At 38.1% G+C, this 14078-nt stretch overlaps 1 protein-coding gene across 3 annotated transcripts in view; it reads left to right on the top strand.

Annotated features, from left to right (window-relative positions):
• glrbb (glycine receptor, beta b) overlaps window positions 1–14078 on the top strand; it is a 57768-nt gene that overhangs the window by 22619 nt on the left and 21071 nt on the right. For 2 of the 3 annotated variants that reach the window (XM_042419158.1, XM_042419160.1), the window contains exons 1-2: window positions 6840–7259; window positions 11640–11778. In XM_042419158.1, the coding sequence (XP_042275092.1) occupies window positions 7244–7259; window positions 11640–11778 (155 nt within the window). In that variant the 5' untranslated portion in view covers window positions 6840–7243. Of the gene's footprint in view, window positions 1–6839; window positions 7260–11639; window positions 11779–14078 lie in introns of those variants that run through there. The other variant, XM_042419159.1, reaches the window with a different exon arrangement.

Genomic DNA, 14078 nt, shown 5'->3' on the forward strand with positions numbered 1-14078 from the left:
CCTGTTCCCAATTTCCTTTCTCCCCGGCACAATGTTGTACCTCATCAACTGTGTTTCATGTGGTTCCTCCCATCCTATTGTTGGCAAAATCCACTAGTGTATCCCCCTGCTGTATGGTAGATCTGCTGCTGCACAGACACAACAATCAAAGGAGAGCTGGAGACATATTGAACCCATTGAGCCAGACACATGATGCAATGCTGCAGCAATTTACCCCCAGTCTCACATAGCTCAGAAACTACCACCTCAAAGAAAGTGCAGAGCAGCCATCTCTCCAGCATTAAGGTATGAAGGAAGGTTTTTGTGGTTTTAATCAAAGTTAATGGCTGGGAAAAGAAGGCATGGGGCTTTGATACAGTCATTTCATACGTGTGTTGCCCCTGTGGAGAGGGGCATGTAGAGGTCTTCTTGTGCCTGCTGCAAGGGCCAAGGCCCTTTGTGTAAAGGAGAGTATCACATTCCAGCCCTGCAAGGGCCTGCAGCAGATGTCAGCACTTCACATTGTGGAATCCCTCTCTCTTTCGCACACACACACATACACACTCAGTCACCCCTTGAGGTTTTGTCTGTAAAAGCGGGGTATTTTGTCTCGTTGTCCACATTTGATTGCTGCTTCCACGGTGGTCTTGTGAAAAGCGGAGGCTTTGATACAAAGAAATATAATAAACAGAGGAAATTAGAAACAAGACAGACCTTTTGGGTCACGGCTAACATACAGAGACATGCCAGCCAGCAGGGCTCTGTGTCCACTGAGCAGACTGAGATGGAAATGTATACAACGGAGAATTCACAGTCATCAGCTCCCAGCTAAATCCCATTAGACTTGCTTGCCTTTCAGGACGCATACTGTCAAACAAACAAATGCCCTTTCCCAATCAGTCTATATAACACAACACATCTGTCACAGTGTCTGTGAAACACCAGTTTTGTTCCAGGTTAAATTAAGTGAAACACAAGGGAGAGGACATGTTTGCTAAATCCAGATTGCAGCTCATTATTGCACCTTGTAGAAAAAGGCCTTTGAGATGACTTCATTTATATGGTAAAACCTCCTGTAGCAGAAGCAGCTTTCGCTGTGTGGTCCTGCAAGAAGTCATTTGTGGTTTTCATTCAGGGTGGGAAATGTGCCAGCAGAGGAATTTAGACAGAAATGACTCTCTCTTTTCTTAGAATAAATACCAAATTGAAATCTTTGACATCCATTGTTATGCATGATGACTTCTTATCATTGAAAACACAGATAAAAAGTCATGCTAATGTTGCTGCAGTGCTGTTTCCTTCAATATGTGGGTACACTTGAAATCCTGATCTTTTATAGATGTTCAGGTCTTTTGCTTAAGTTTTGTGATGTGTAAAGTGTGGCAGCAATATGATTAATTGCCCCTGGCTGCACTTGGCTTTGAAACCAGAGCCCCCTGGTGGTGCCCCTCAGGGCTACAGTCAGACTTTTGCCCCTTGATCACTTGTTGATGCCACTGCAAATACTGCAGAAAATGTCTTGTCTCTCTGTACAAAACGACATGTGTTTTCATTCTGTTAAATAAAAGAATATGTCATCATGTGATTGAAATAAATTCCAGGACAAAATGATACCATCTAAGTATTTCTATCTTCTGATAGAATCATCCATCCATCCATTAATCCATCTAATCTGCTTAATCCTGTTCAGGGTCACAGGGGTTGGAAACTTAATATTTGTCCTTTTTTGATTTCCACCACTAAACACATGCATCATTGATACATTATAGAAAGGTATATGGTTATTTTCCAGTGCCTAGACAATTTTACTGGTTCTCAGAGTTTGAGACCGAGGGCCTCACATTCATTGAGAAATTAACCTGTCAGTGTTTTTATTGGTTGCTGGTTATCTGCATATTTATTCTGCTGTGGCCCTGTTGCATTCACGAGTTGCTCTATCTTGTTTAAGGCAACCTGTCAGTGGCTAATGTGTTCCTCGGTGGGTTAACAGTCTGCAGTAGATATTCAAACCATTAATTCTCTGGTGTCCACAGTAAAACGATCATCTGTTCAATACTATGCAATCAAATGTATCATCTACAATAACAACAGTCCCAAAAATTTAAATAGTAAGTAAAAGTAGCAATACTACAATATAAAAATACACAAAAACATCTAAAAGTCCTGTATTTTAAAGTTTTACTCAAGTAAACATATAGAAGCTTTATGCAAAATGTACCTAAAGTATCACAAGTAAAAATACTGTACCTGTTATGCATAATGGCACCTTTAAGAGAATCAGCTATTTAATATTGTAGCAGGTTGAGCTGGAGGTGTTTAATTTAACATTGCATCATATTGTATCATTTGATCACATGTTTTGTATGTAAAATCATAATCTGCAAAGTAACTAGAAGTGAGGAAGTGGCATAAAATCAAAATTCAAAAGTATAGTAATATTGCTCTAATAGTGGAAGTGAAATACTTGAGTAAATATACTTAGATCACAACTTATATGACAAAGTCTTAACACAAAATGAACATGATAAATTGCACAAAATTGCATCTGTGGGACTATTGTATATATGCTCAAGATACTTTGTCCACACTTGGAAGAATTTAGGTAATTGAGATGGTTGAAACAAGATTAAAATTCATAAATAAAGTTAAATCATCAACATACACGATCATTTCATTTGATACAGCCTGTTATTCAAAGCAATGTGGAATAATAAATATATATTCAAAACAGTATTTACTGTATGTTAAAACTTGTAGAAGTGGCCCCAGCGAGCCAGTGCAGTGCATGAAATCAGCATTTTGTGTTGTGTTCTGCACTTTAATTAAAACATTGTGACTTTGTCCAACACATTTGTCTGCAGCCAGCCTTTCTCAGCTGAACCTGAAGTGAACTCAATTTAAATTCACCTGTTACTTTTGTGATGCTGTCTGACCCGATTTGTTATTGCTCCTGAATGCTCTGAAAAGGAGACAGGAGGACATCTACACTGCGTTTCGTTCAAGCTGGAATTAAAACAAGGTACCTGATTTGAACACTATTGTGATGTACAAAATACTGAAGACAGAAAAAAATAATCTCAGGTGGTGCTCATTTCAGGAATTCATCTTATCCCATAAACAGAAGAGCTAAAAAATGTATGATGCATCAAAACATCAGTTTACAATAAATTTAAACAATAACTTGTCATATTTCTATTCTGTGTAACCTCTAAAAAACTGTTAGACATCTCTTTTTGGGGGAGAAAAAAAAACAAAAAAAAAAACAACAACTTTGCTCCTAGAGGATTTCCCTTTTTACGTCTGAGTGGAGAGAGGTCCAAAAACATTGGGAGAGAGCTCTCCCGCTGAACAGCTTTCTGGCACAATGCCTCCATCATACTCTCGGTTAGTGTTGCCCTTACTAAACATCTGCTGATGGGGAAGACTCAGTTTCCATTATGGCAATTTGTTTATTTAATGATCTAGGGGTCAAATCGACTACAGTGCCAAACTTCATCAATACAATATTGTACTGCAGCCTGGGACTGTGTTGTGATAGATTGTATGAGGGTGAACATCTGTTAGCCTGCGATTCTGTGCAAATGTTTACTCGTGCCTATTGCATTAATATCATACTTCATCTGTGTAGTTTGGTAGTTGATAGTATACGCTGGTTTGTATTGTTGAAAGATGTTGCAAATTCTTCTTTAAGTTGTTAAGGTCTTGTATGATATGGGTTCAGTGGGTTTAAACATGTTTTGTTTACAGGTGAGATAGAGGAAGCACCATGTAGAAGGCAGAGACCTTGATCAATAACTAAAGGAAGAACTCAGCAGCTTGGACGATGCCAATACCTGAACATGCCAATATTCTGTAAAAGTGCCTGTTTACAGTGCTGTTATAATGAGGATTTAGAGGCAGAAAATACAGGACTTTCTTCTGTGACCTGCATGACTTTTTTTCCCCATACAATTAATTTGAAATATATTAATTTACACATCTCAAAAAGAGAGAAAAGACAAGAATCACTGCAAAAATCACCTATAATTATTTTAATAGAGGCTTTTTGTGTGGGTCCCCTTGAAGAATAAATGTCTGATCTCATAAAAAATATATATCTGGATCCAATTTTGCCATTTTTTTTAATGTCTTTACCCTGAAGAATGTATAATGTTACCATTCTGTGGGAACATCGAATTCACTTTACACACATACAGTAGTTGCACTAAATTTAAGACCCCTTGAAAATATTATCTTACAAATACGCTGATATTTTGCAAATTCCCTCAGTCCTGCTGCCCTTTGTTTTATCTTCATCCTTCATGATTTACATCCCAATTTGACTCACTCTGGCAGCTTCTGTGAAATTCTCTTCCAAGCAGTTTATCTTGTCACAGATGTTAAGTTATGTCCATGAAGCGTCTCGGGGTTCAGTTGAAGAGCTACTCATAACTTCTGGACTGAAAACAAACATGTTACTCAGCAGTACAAAGTGGGGAAAAAATATAGTTAGTTGCAACACTACTGTGTCTCCACCTCTGTCAAAAGGTTTATTTTCATTTGAATAAGAATATGACAACACATATTACTTTTCTCAGCCACAGTAAAGTAGCAGAAATGTGGCCTGCGTGCCAGGTATAATACCATAATTGATTGGTTCAATCCAGCCCGACACATTTCTGGAATGGCACATGGCTGTCCATCACACACATGGCTCATGGCCAGCCAGTGAACATTTTTCTAGACAACACAAAAGAATCCTTGTGCTGTGTTGCAAGCCTCTTGATTGTAACTCCAGAACCATGCCCTGTGACATAAATCATTAATCTCTATGCATATGGTGTCGATTAATTTGTGTATGCAAATGGAATGCCGTGTCAGTTAAAATTATACTACGGGGATCAATGTTGAAAAGGCCTCCCAAGTTGTTTGACGTAAAGTGATAAATGAGATATGGATCAAAACTGTGGGAAAAAATCAGCTCAGACGCATTCTGCGATGGATTTTATTTTCACTGAAAGAACAAAAGATTAGGATTCCTGTTCAGTTCTTTTAAAATTAAAAATGACACAACTGATGTTTGCAAAAGGTTTTTTTTTTAAAATGTAAATGGCCACAGCTAAATCCAGGATAAAGTTGTGGTTTATAGAAATTAATGCCAAATCCTTTTAGGGAATTCGAATTAAATGTTAAAAGTAATATCCATCATCCTCCAGATAATCAATTCTACTTGTAACCTGTTTTCTAACACTGACTTGATTTCATAATGGACCAGAACATTTTATATGAACCATTTGGACACACAAAGTTAATACTAGAAAGCTGCAGTGCATACTCCAGACCAGCTGTTATAGATTTGTCACTCTGTATTGTAGAAAGATGATAATCACTACAGGTCAACTGATAAAAAAATACTGATAGTTATTGTCTGATTGCTGATACTTTATGCTAATATCAGTCTTTTCTCATCCAAAAGTTACATTAACTATATTCAGTGCTCTTCTATAGGATTTGATTTCCCTACATTGTTGCAACACAACCTCTGTTTTGAAAATAAAATTAATTTAGGTACTGTAAGGTATTACACTTATAGTAAAAGAGCTTTAAATGACTTTTTCTTCAGGATGTGTTTGTTCTAAGAGAGAAACCACCATCATAACAGCAGCTGTCGATGTGACAAGCAGAAAGCTCAGATCTGTACAGAATGCTTTGTAGTAGAGGAGCATCAATCATGTGCCATACAAAATTCCTACTATACTGTACAGTATTATGCTGGATAAAACACCCATGATTCATAGATTTGATAATATTTGATGAGTTTGTTACTGTTTGGTCCTCTGCCAAAACATTTTTTAATGCTTCTAATACAGTACAATGCTTCTAATCATTCAGCCATTCACTCGGTCATTCATCTGCTCTTCAATTTATTAATTCATTAAAGACGCAATCTAAATGTCCACCACCAATATGACAAACGATCGGAGCATGATATGACTGGTACTCTAACAGACTGACTAATAGACAACAGATAATAATATTCAGTCATATTCTTCATATATATCAATTTATCTTTAATCTTGACATCTCGGTCTGTTCTGTACATACACAATCCTGGGGTGTATTGTGATATTGGGCTATACGAATAGAACTGACTTGACTTGACTGAAATCTAAGTTATGGGGTTCCTTGATCCTGGGAAACAGCTACAATCTCAAGACATGGTTAATTTAGCAGCAGCTCTGGGGCTTTTGATCATATCACATTATCTTCATCAGCAGATGGCGTTTACCCAGTTTTTGAGGAAGTTAAAATTTTCTTTTTTTCTTGTCCTGAGAACTTTAATGACTTAAATCTCTATTTGATGTTTATCACAAGCTCCAGAACAAATGGTGAGATTGTTTTCCTGTGATGTTTTTTAATGCTGTTAAAAGTTTGTTTGGATCACTAATATTTAAAACATAGCTAAGCTGACAAACAGGCCTCTACATTCAGTTACGAATATATACAAATAAATAAAGCAAAAATTACTGATTGGTCTCTCTATTTTTCTCTCTCACTCAATCGTGCACTCAATCACAGTCTAATTTGGACGTAAAACAATCATTACCCACCAAATTTCAATATATATATAGGACTATATGGGTCTATATATAAAACCAAGCCTGAATACCAGAGAATTCACTATAATGAACACCAATAGAAGCCCTCTGCTCATAGCGCCTGAGCCTGAAGTGTAATACATCCATAATCTGCCGTCGGTTTCTGTTTTATGGTCTACAGCCCTCACTATTCGCGTCCATCTGCCGCTAAATACCACACAGACACTGCCATAAATAGTGAGGCTTTTTTTTTTTTTTTTTTAACCCTGCCGTCACGTCAGCGTTTAGCAGCGGCTGTATGAGTGGAGGCGGGGAGCGGCTGTCCGTGGTGCTGATGATGAGACTGATGCTCTCCGGCTCTGTGCAGCCGCTACTGCGCATGTTGCATGACAGGTACACGCAAGCCTCCATCTTGGGCATCCCGAGCCGAGGCGAAAGGGCAGCAGCCATATACACACAGATTCCAAAATAACAACAAACCAAGCGCGGAAATAAAAAAAAAAAAACTGGCAATTTGCCGAGATGTAACTTTTTTTTTTCTTTTGAAGCCCATTCAACAAATTACTTCTGTGAAAAGAGCGGAGAACAGAATGGAAAAGAAAGACAGCGACTGGTCTGGAAGGCTCTGTTAACGACTATTTGCTCAGTCAGCTCTCATTAGGTCTAGTTTTCTGAGGAATTGACACATGACAAAGCCAAACGGTGAGTGGGATTGCGTGGCATGTTTTGTGTTTAATGACTCTGGCGTTATTTATGTTCCTAACGTGCTGTCATGTGAAGTGAAATCGCATGCTCTCGTTCATATGTACAGGCGTCTTCTTCCTGCATCCCACCCTGCCGTCATGGTGGTCGCTGTTTGCTGTGTTGTTCTCACTCCAGTACCGCTCATCTGATGCTCGGGCTCTGGGCAAGTGTCAGCCTGTGCTACTTACTTTCCTCCTGTTTTAGAAAGAGACCCAAGGCGACGTGCAGCCACAGGTTGTGAGAGTCCTGACAGCCTACACATTGTGGTTGTTTTGCGTTGGCTGCATATCAATATTTTGATGAGCATAGCACAGGCCTTTCCTCGTGGGTTAAGGCTTTATACTGTTAGTCAAGGATACCAAACAGTCCATTAAATTGTGTTATATTATCTAGAATGAAATTCAAAGAAAATATAATCAATATAATGTTATTTACACTAAATTGCAAGTTTATTATATTACCATTAACATTAATATCACTAAAATATTCACTCAATCAATCAATAATAACCACTATTTTTCCCATAATGGTACATTAATACTCCAGAATGTAACATACAGTGGAAGCACAGCCCGAGGACGTCATGTGGGCAGAGCAGAATTGTTAATTGACCTTGGACCCATGGGGCAGACCATGTAAAGGCTGCTTGAGTCACTGTCAGCAACTGTATGACAAAGCCTCTGCAGTTTTAACATTGCCAGTAGTAAAATACAGCAAGGGCAATCTTCTTCAGTGGTGGCACAGAGTTGACTCAGTCAGTGCCAAGGTTAGTTTTTGGATTTTGCCTCAGCTGAACCCACATTTCTCTGAATGGTAGTTTGTTTAGTGTGGGTATGTATGATGTCCTTGTTATCTTTTAGTGTCTATATAATAATAAATTATAATAATAAAATGTGTACATTTGAGACTGCGCACACACAGAGGTGGAAACTTGCTTGAGTGCTAATACAAGTCTATCAAAGTGTAACAAGTTGAAACAATTTTCTCCAACAAACCATGCTTTATTCCCCAGAGAAACAGGAAACAATCTCAGATGACACCCTAGTTAAGGTAAAAATGCAGAAAATTCTGGGGAATAAAGCATAGTGGAGAAGAGAGAGTTTTTATTGACCTTTTTTGTGAAAACTTTCAGTTCATCAGTACGTTTGCATACTGATACTTGTGCAGTTTAAAAAGGTTTTTTTTATTATTATAAGTGCTTCAAGCCCACAATAAAATTGTTCCCAGTCCCCCAAAGGATCACGAGATAAATCTTCAGTTGAGGAATGTTTTACAAGAGAGGAAATAAGAAGAAAAACATTTATGCTGCAGAAAATCTTCTTATGACTTTTCTCAAACATATTTTTTCTTGTGAAATGTAACTCCGTTTCAGTCTGGCTTCAGGCCTAAACATAGCACTATTTCTTTATTTCTGCTTCCCCCATACTAATTAAGAATATAGTCTTAGCATTAGATAACAAAAAACACTGTGCTGCTCTATTTATTGAGTTAACTAAAGCTTTTGACACAGTTGACCACTCTCTGCTTTTACAACGACTTCCTTCTTTGGGTTTTGACAATGCTAGCTGCTTGTGGGTTCAGAATTATCTCTCTAATAGGTCGCAGTGTGTCAGGATAGGTAATATCCAGTCCTCTTTTCTCCCCATTGCACAGGGAGTTCTGTCCTTGGACCAGTCTCATTCACTATGTATATAAACAATATTACCTCTTCATTGTACAATTGCAACTTCCATCTTTACACAGATGACATGGTCCTTTATTCCTATGCCGATTTTATTCATACTGCTACTCAAAATCTACAGCTATCATTTAACCTACTTCAAAAACACCTTCATAGAATGGTCCTAAACTGTGCAAAGACAAAATGGATGTTGTTTTTGAATGCAAGAAATATTGACTATGGCAGTTTTGAAATTCGTTCTGTTAATAACACCATGATAGAGAGAGTGCAATACTATACATATCTAGGTATCTGGGTTGATGAAAAACTGACTTCATATAAGTTCATATTGATGTATTGTTATCAAAGTTGAGATTGAAATTGGGCTTTCTTTTTAGAAATAAATCTTGTTTCCCTTTATTCACAAGAAAAAAAAAGAATTGTTGAAGCAGTTTTCCTCTTTGTATTGGATTACAGGGATGCTATTTATGGGCAGGCAGCCAGTTCCACTCTCAAACCTTTAGCATTAAGATTCCTCACTGGAGATAGTTATGGGACACACCCCTGTCTACTTTAAAAACAAAAAACAAAACAGGCTTTCCTGCTCTGTTAATAAGGAGGGATCAGCATTTGTTCCAATTTATTTAGAAAGTTATTTTACAAAAACTCACCCCCTATCTCTCAGCCCTGCTTTCTTGGAGCGTTGGTAGCCATTGTACCATTGTATGCTGTTACTGTGCCCCATGTACTTGGAATATTCTTCAAAAAATCTTCGAGTTAACCTAATTAATACTGAGTTTTTTGATTGTAATTGTTATTGCTTCTAATCTTTTAATTGAACAACAATTAAAAGATTGTTTTATTTGTCTCATTGTCAATTCCTGCACTTACCTTTTAGCATAGTTAATTTAACCTTGTTTTTCATTGATGTAGCCATGTATTTTTCCTTTATTGCTACCTCCTAGCTTTCTTTTGTGATTTTAGTTGTGTCTGCTCTTATAGCATGTCTGTCAGCACCATTGGAAATGAGGATTCTCCCTCAGTATATTTTCCGAGGATGTACATAAATAAAATGATGAAAATGATGGTTGAAGAGTTTAACCCCATTTGAAATTTTAAAAAATCTGTAAAGGTGATATGACTCTTTGGAATCTACTCATATCTTACAGAAACATGTAATCTGAGTCACATTTAATTGGGCATTGCTTTGTTATTAAGGGGTCACAAGCAAAAAGGTTTGGGAATCATTGTCATGTGCTGTATGTTCAAGCAGTGATCTTGTTGTATTTATTCTAGTTTTGGACCCCTTCTCTGCTTCTTCTTCTTCTTCTCCTTCTTATCAGGGAGACTAGAGTAGAAGGTCAGAGATAGGAGTTCTCATCTAGAGAAATGCTTAGACAATAGTTGGTCTAATAAGAAACGCTTTCCAAGAAATGTGTTTGGTTGTCAAGTTATACATTCATCATCGTTTCAGCTGGTGCCACCTGATCTGTGTGGGTCAACGTTGACATATGTTGGCTATTCTGTCCTCTAGAATGGGGACACCAACCAACCTCCTGTTTTGTAGGAATTTTTCCAAATCGATGAAATGATGTTGGCTTTGTTCAGGTGAGGCAAGGTGTTTGCATGGAGACAAAAGGCGCTGAACAACAGTGGAAGTGATTTCCGCCGGAGAATATGATGATCAATGTGTAGGCGGGGAGCAGACAGGGAGTTACTGGGCCAAGACAATGAGAAAGAGAGGGAGAGCGTCTCTGTCTAGACAATAAACTGCTTCAGTTAATATACAGTTGTGCTGGCAGGGCGAAGGATGAGACTGTTGGCTTTGCTGTTGGTCTCAGTGTCCCAATGCAATGAAAGGGCAATGCTGTTCTAGATGGGGAATGAATCACACAGGTACTATGGCTGCTAGCTGATTAATGACCCCTATCAAGGAATGCAAAAATGCACTGCCTGTTTGTAGAACTGTTCATTTATATACGTATAGTTGTGTTAGCTTTAGACCTGGATTTGAATTTTCTATCAGAAAGATTTATGGTAAACACATGGCACCATATTATCTCCTACATTTTAGTATTTGTGGCGTAAGAGGTGATTGAAGACCACACCTGTCATACTGTAGATCAAATCAAATGATACAATTTATAAATATCATGATACACAAGTGCAGAAATAGCAAAGAGAATCTACAGCTGCATAAAGAAACAGTGTTATTAAGCCTTTTTTTCTGCTGGTTCTAAACTGAAGAAGAGGGTATTTCATCTAAAATTTATTTCAGCCATCGTTTAGAGGTCACATTCACCTGACAAGTCTTGAATGACCATCGTTATTCAGGTGCATTACTCCACTGATTAGATTTATGCTTGAACTTGCTCTTCTTGATTAAACCATGTCAGATTGATTAATTTACATTTCAGACATTTACTGTATGTGACGCGAATCCAGAGCAAATGAGAATACATCGCATCAGGAATGCAAGGGCCAAAGTCACAGCTTTCAGGAAATAGATTAAGTACTCCTACTCCCATGTGGAGCTTTATTAGCCATTTTTGCCTAGATTTGTTGAATGTGAAAAGAAAACAATTCAGTTTGGTTTGTTAAATTGCATGCCATTAAGCTTGAGTGATTTCTTATGGCGTCTTCTCTTTATTTAAACTGTTTATTTTTATCCTCCACAGGCTCAAGTCACACCAGAATGGGCATTAAGAAACTCGCCGTCTTTCTCCTGGTTCTCTGTCTTTGTCTAGAGGGAGGATCTGCCAAAGAAAAAGGAACAAAGAAGGGAAAGAAGAAAGGGAAGCAGGTTTACTGTCCATCGTAAGTATGGAGTAAACAACACGCGGGCTGTCTTACAGTACAACATAACATACAGTATGCACTTTGTGTAGCTTTATTGCCAAGAGTTAGTGCAGTAAAGACACAACATGATGATGTGATGAATTAATTTCACTTTACAGTGTCAGGGTGGCTCTCTGCTTAAAATATATAACTAGTTTTGTGTAAAAAGGCTACTCCAACAGTGTAGCGTTCTTCTCTCATAAAGCTGTACTACTCACAAGAGATAGATTAAAGAAGGAATGGTCAAAATAGATGCTGCAGAGGGTGAGGCATCCTGACTCCCATTCCCACAACGCAGCCAATAACATATTTTCATTCATCAGTGGCTGGGACCATGCATGTATTAAACTCAATATCATGTTCCAAGATGGTGCCCCATTCATTCCTGTGAGAGTTGCTTAGTGGACGCATACGCAAAAATATTTTTCAGACTTCTGAGGTCCCCGCAGCATCGCTAGAGTCCTCTGTCCGAGCAGGTAGCAAGTATATGTGTTACAGACTTCCTCTGGCTTTGCTGGCTGACTTCTTGCAGGCTCTGTGCACATATGCATGGCATACAATAATTTAGACTTAATTGGACAGGTCAAATTTTGAGCATACAAAGAGTAATAAGAGTTTTTCTGATTTTTAGAAAAATGTATAAACCTTTTTACAGCCGGTGTATGTCACATGATCCTGCAATACAGAGTGGTCACTACATCAAAATTGCCTCACAGCCCTGGGACCCTGGAAACTCAGATTTTCAGTTATAAATTTGTAGTTTTCAAGCCCAAGCCGAGATAACCGTGATGCCATCACTGGGGTTATTTTCCTGCAGAGCCACAGAAGACATTATACAACTTTCTAATATAGTATTTCCAATACGCATTCACTTAAAAGATAAACTAAAAAAACCTGTCTATTTGACACCTGATGGATCTAACTTCCCAGTGCCATATTTTATCAGACCTTATCACTTGCTTTACTGCAAAGCCTCTACAATACAGTCCATTTGGACCAATGGACATTCCAGAAATGAAAAGCAAACACACCAAAAGCATGCTGTGTTCAAAACACTGAACACTTACAATGTAACATGTTAGAAATGCGACATCTTTCTTGTAGCAACACTGATGCTATCTTGGCCATTACCAAGCACTTCTTTGCTTACTCTTTGCCAGCTGGCTGCAGCTCTCTGATAGCGGATGCCACTGTAAAGAAGCGCGAGATAAATAAATAAGTTTTCAGGGAAGTTGTTGGGTCACGGATAGACTAAAGAAATAAATAATTTACATTTCCCCGTAGCAGAATGAGCGTCAATATGTCCTGACATGCCTTTGGAGTGTCCATTAGCCCTCGGTATTGGAAAGCTGCACCCACTGCTTCCTTAAATGGTAACAAATGTCTTGACAATGAAACTTCTTGAAATGTGGGAGAAACTGTTTGATGTAGTCCCAGTATTGGCAAGTGTAAGCTGTATGACATATTTCGTGTTTAGTGCTGCAGATGCCTTTGTGGATCAAGGGAACCACTTGGTTCCAGTTTAGCTGTTGTGCTGGAGGTTGTCAGAATGGTCTGTTAAAAGAGAGAAAAAAAGGGGTTTAGTGGATGGGAATTATGTGTTTCACTTTGATCAGGGGAACCGCAGAACGTACACACACTGCACAGCATTCCTGTGGAGCACTTTAACTCGTCCTCAGTGCATGATAAGGTTTACATAATGATATGTAAAGTGCTTTAAGGAGGGGAAATTCTTTGGCAGGAGAATTCATTGCCACCCACAGGGAGGCTTTAAGTTTCTCCTTTCTCTCCTGCCAGATCCTGTTCTCCCCTTCCTTCTCTCTGTCCCATTGTTTTTTCATCAGTCAACCTCAGAAAACAAATGCTGTTTGACTGAACATCTTTGAAAGTCACCACTTTATATTATGGTGGTAATTTTCAGTCGACAGCTGTTTTTTGCTATTTTGCAGGATGGTTGAGGGGGAAAACTTCACTTTGGTTTCAAGAAAATGTAGAAATACTTTATGTCTTGACAAAATCAATTATACTCATACCCCCACAGAATGATTGACTACATTTTTTGAAATATTTTTCTCAGGGCAAGTAAAAATAAATCTGGAGAAAATAGGGTGAAATAATTTTTGTTGTCATTTGCAAACAACAAAATTCAAGTGCCATTTTCTTGCTAGTAGAGTGATTTACTTCACCTTACTTTACTAAAACTGCTAACTTATCCAATACTTTGATTTATGACCAAATAGCCTACATGCAAATCTAATTAAGCTTTAGCTGTACTTTGT

Source organism: Thunnus maccoyii, chromosome 8, assembly GCF_910596095.1.
Source record: "Thunnus maccoyii chromosome 8, fThuMac1.1, whole genome shotgun sequence".
In the NCBI taxonomy this organism is placed as follows: Eukaryota; Metazoa; Chordata; class Actinopteri; order Scombriformes; family Scombridae; genus Thunnus; species Thunnus maccoyii.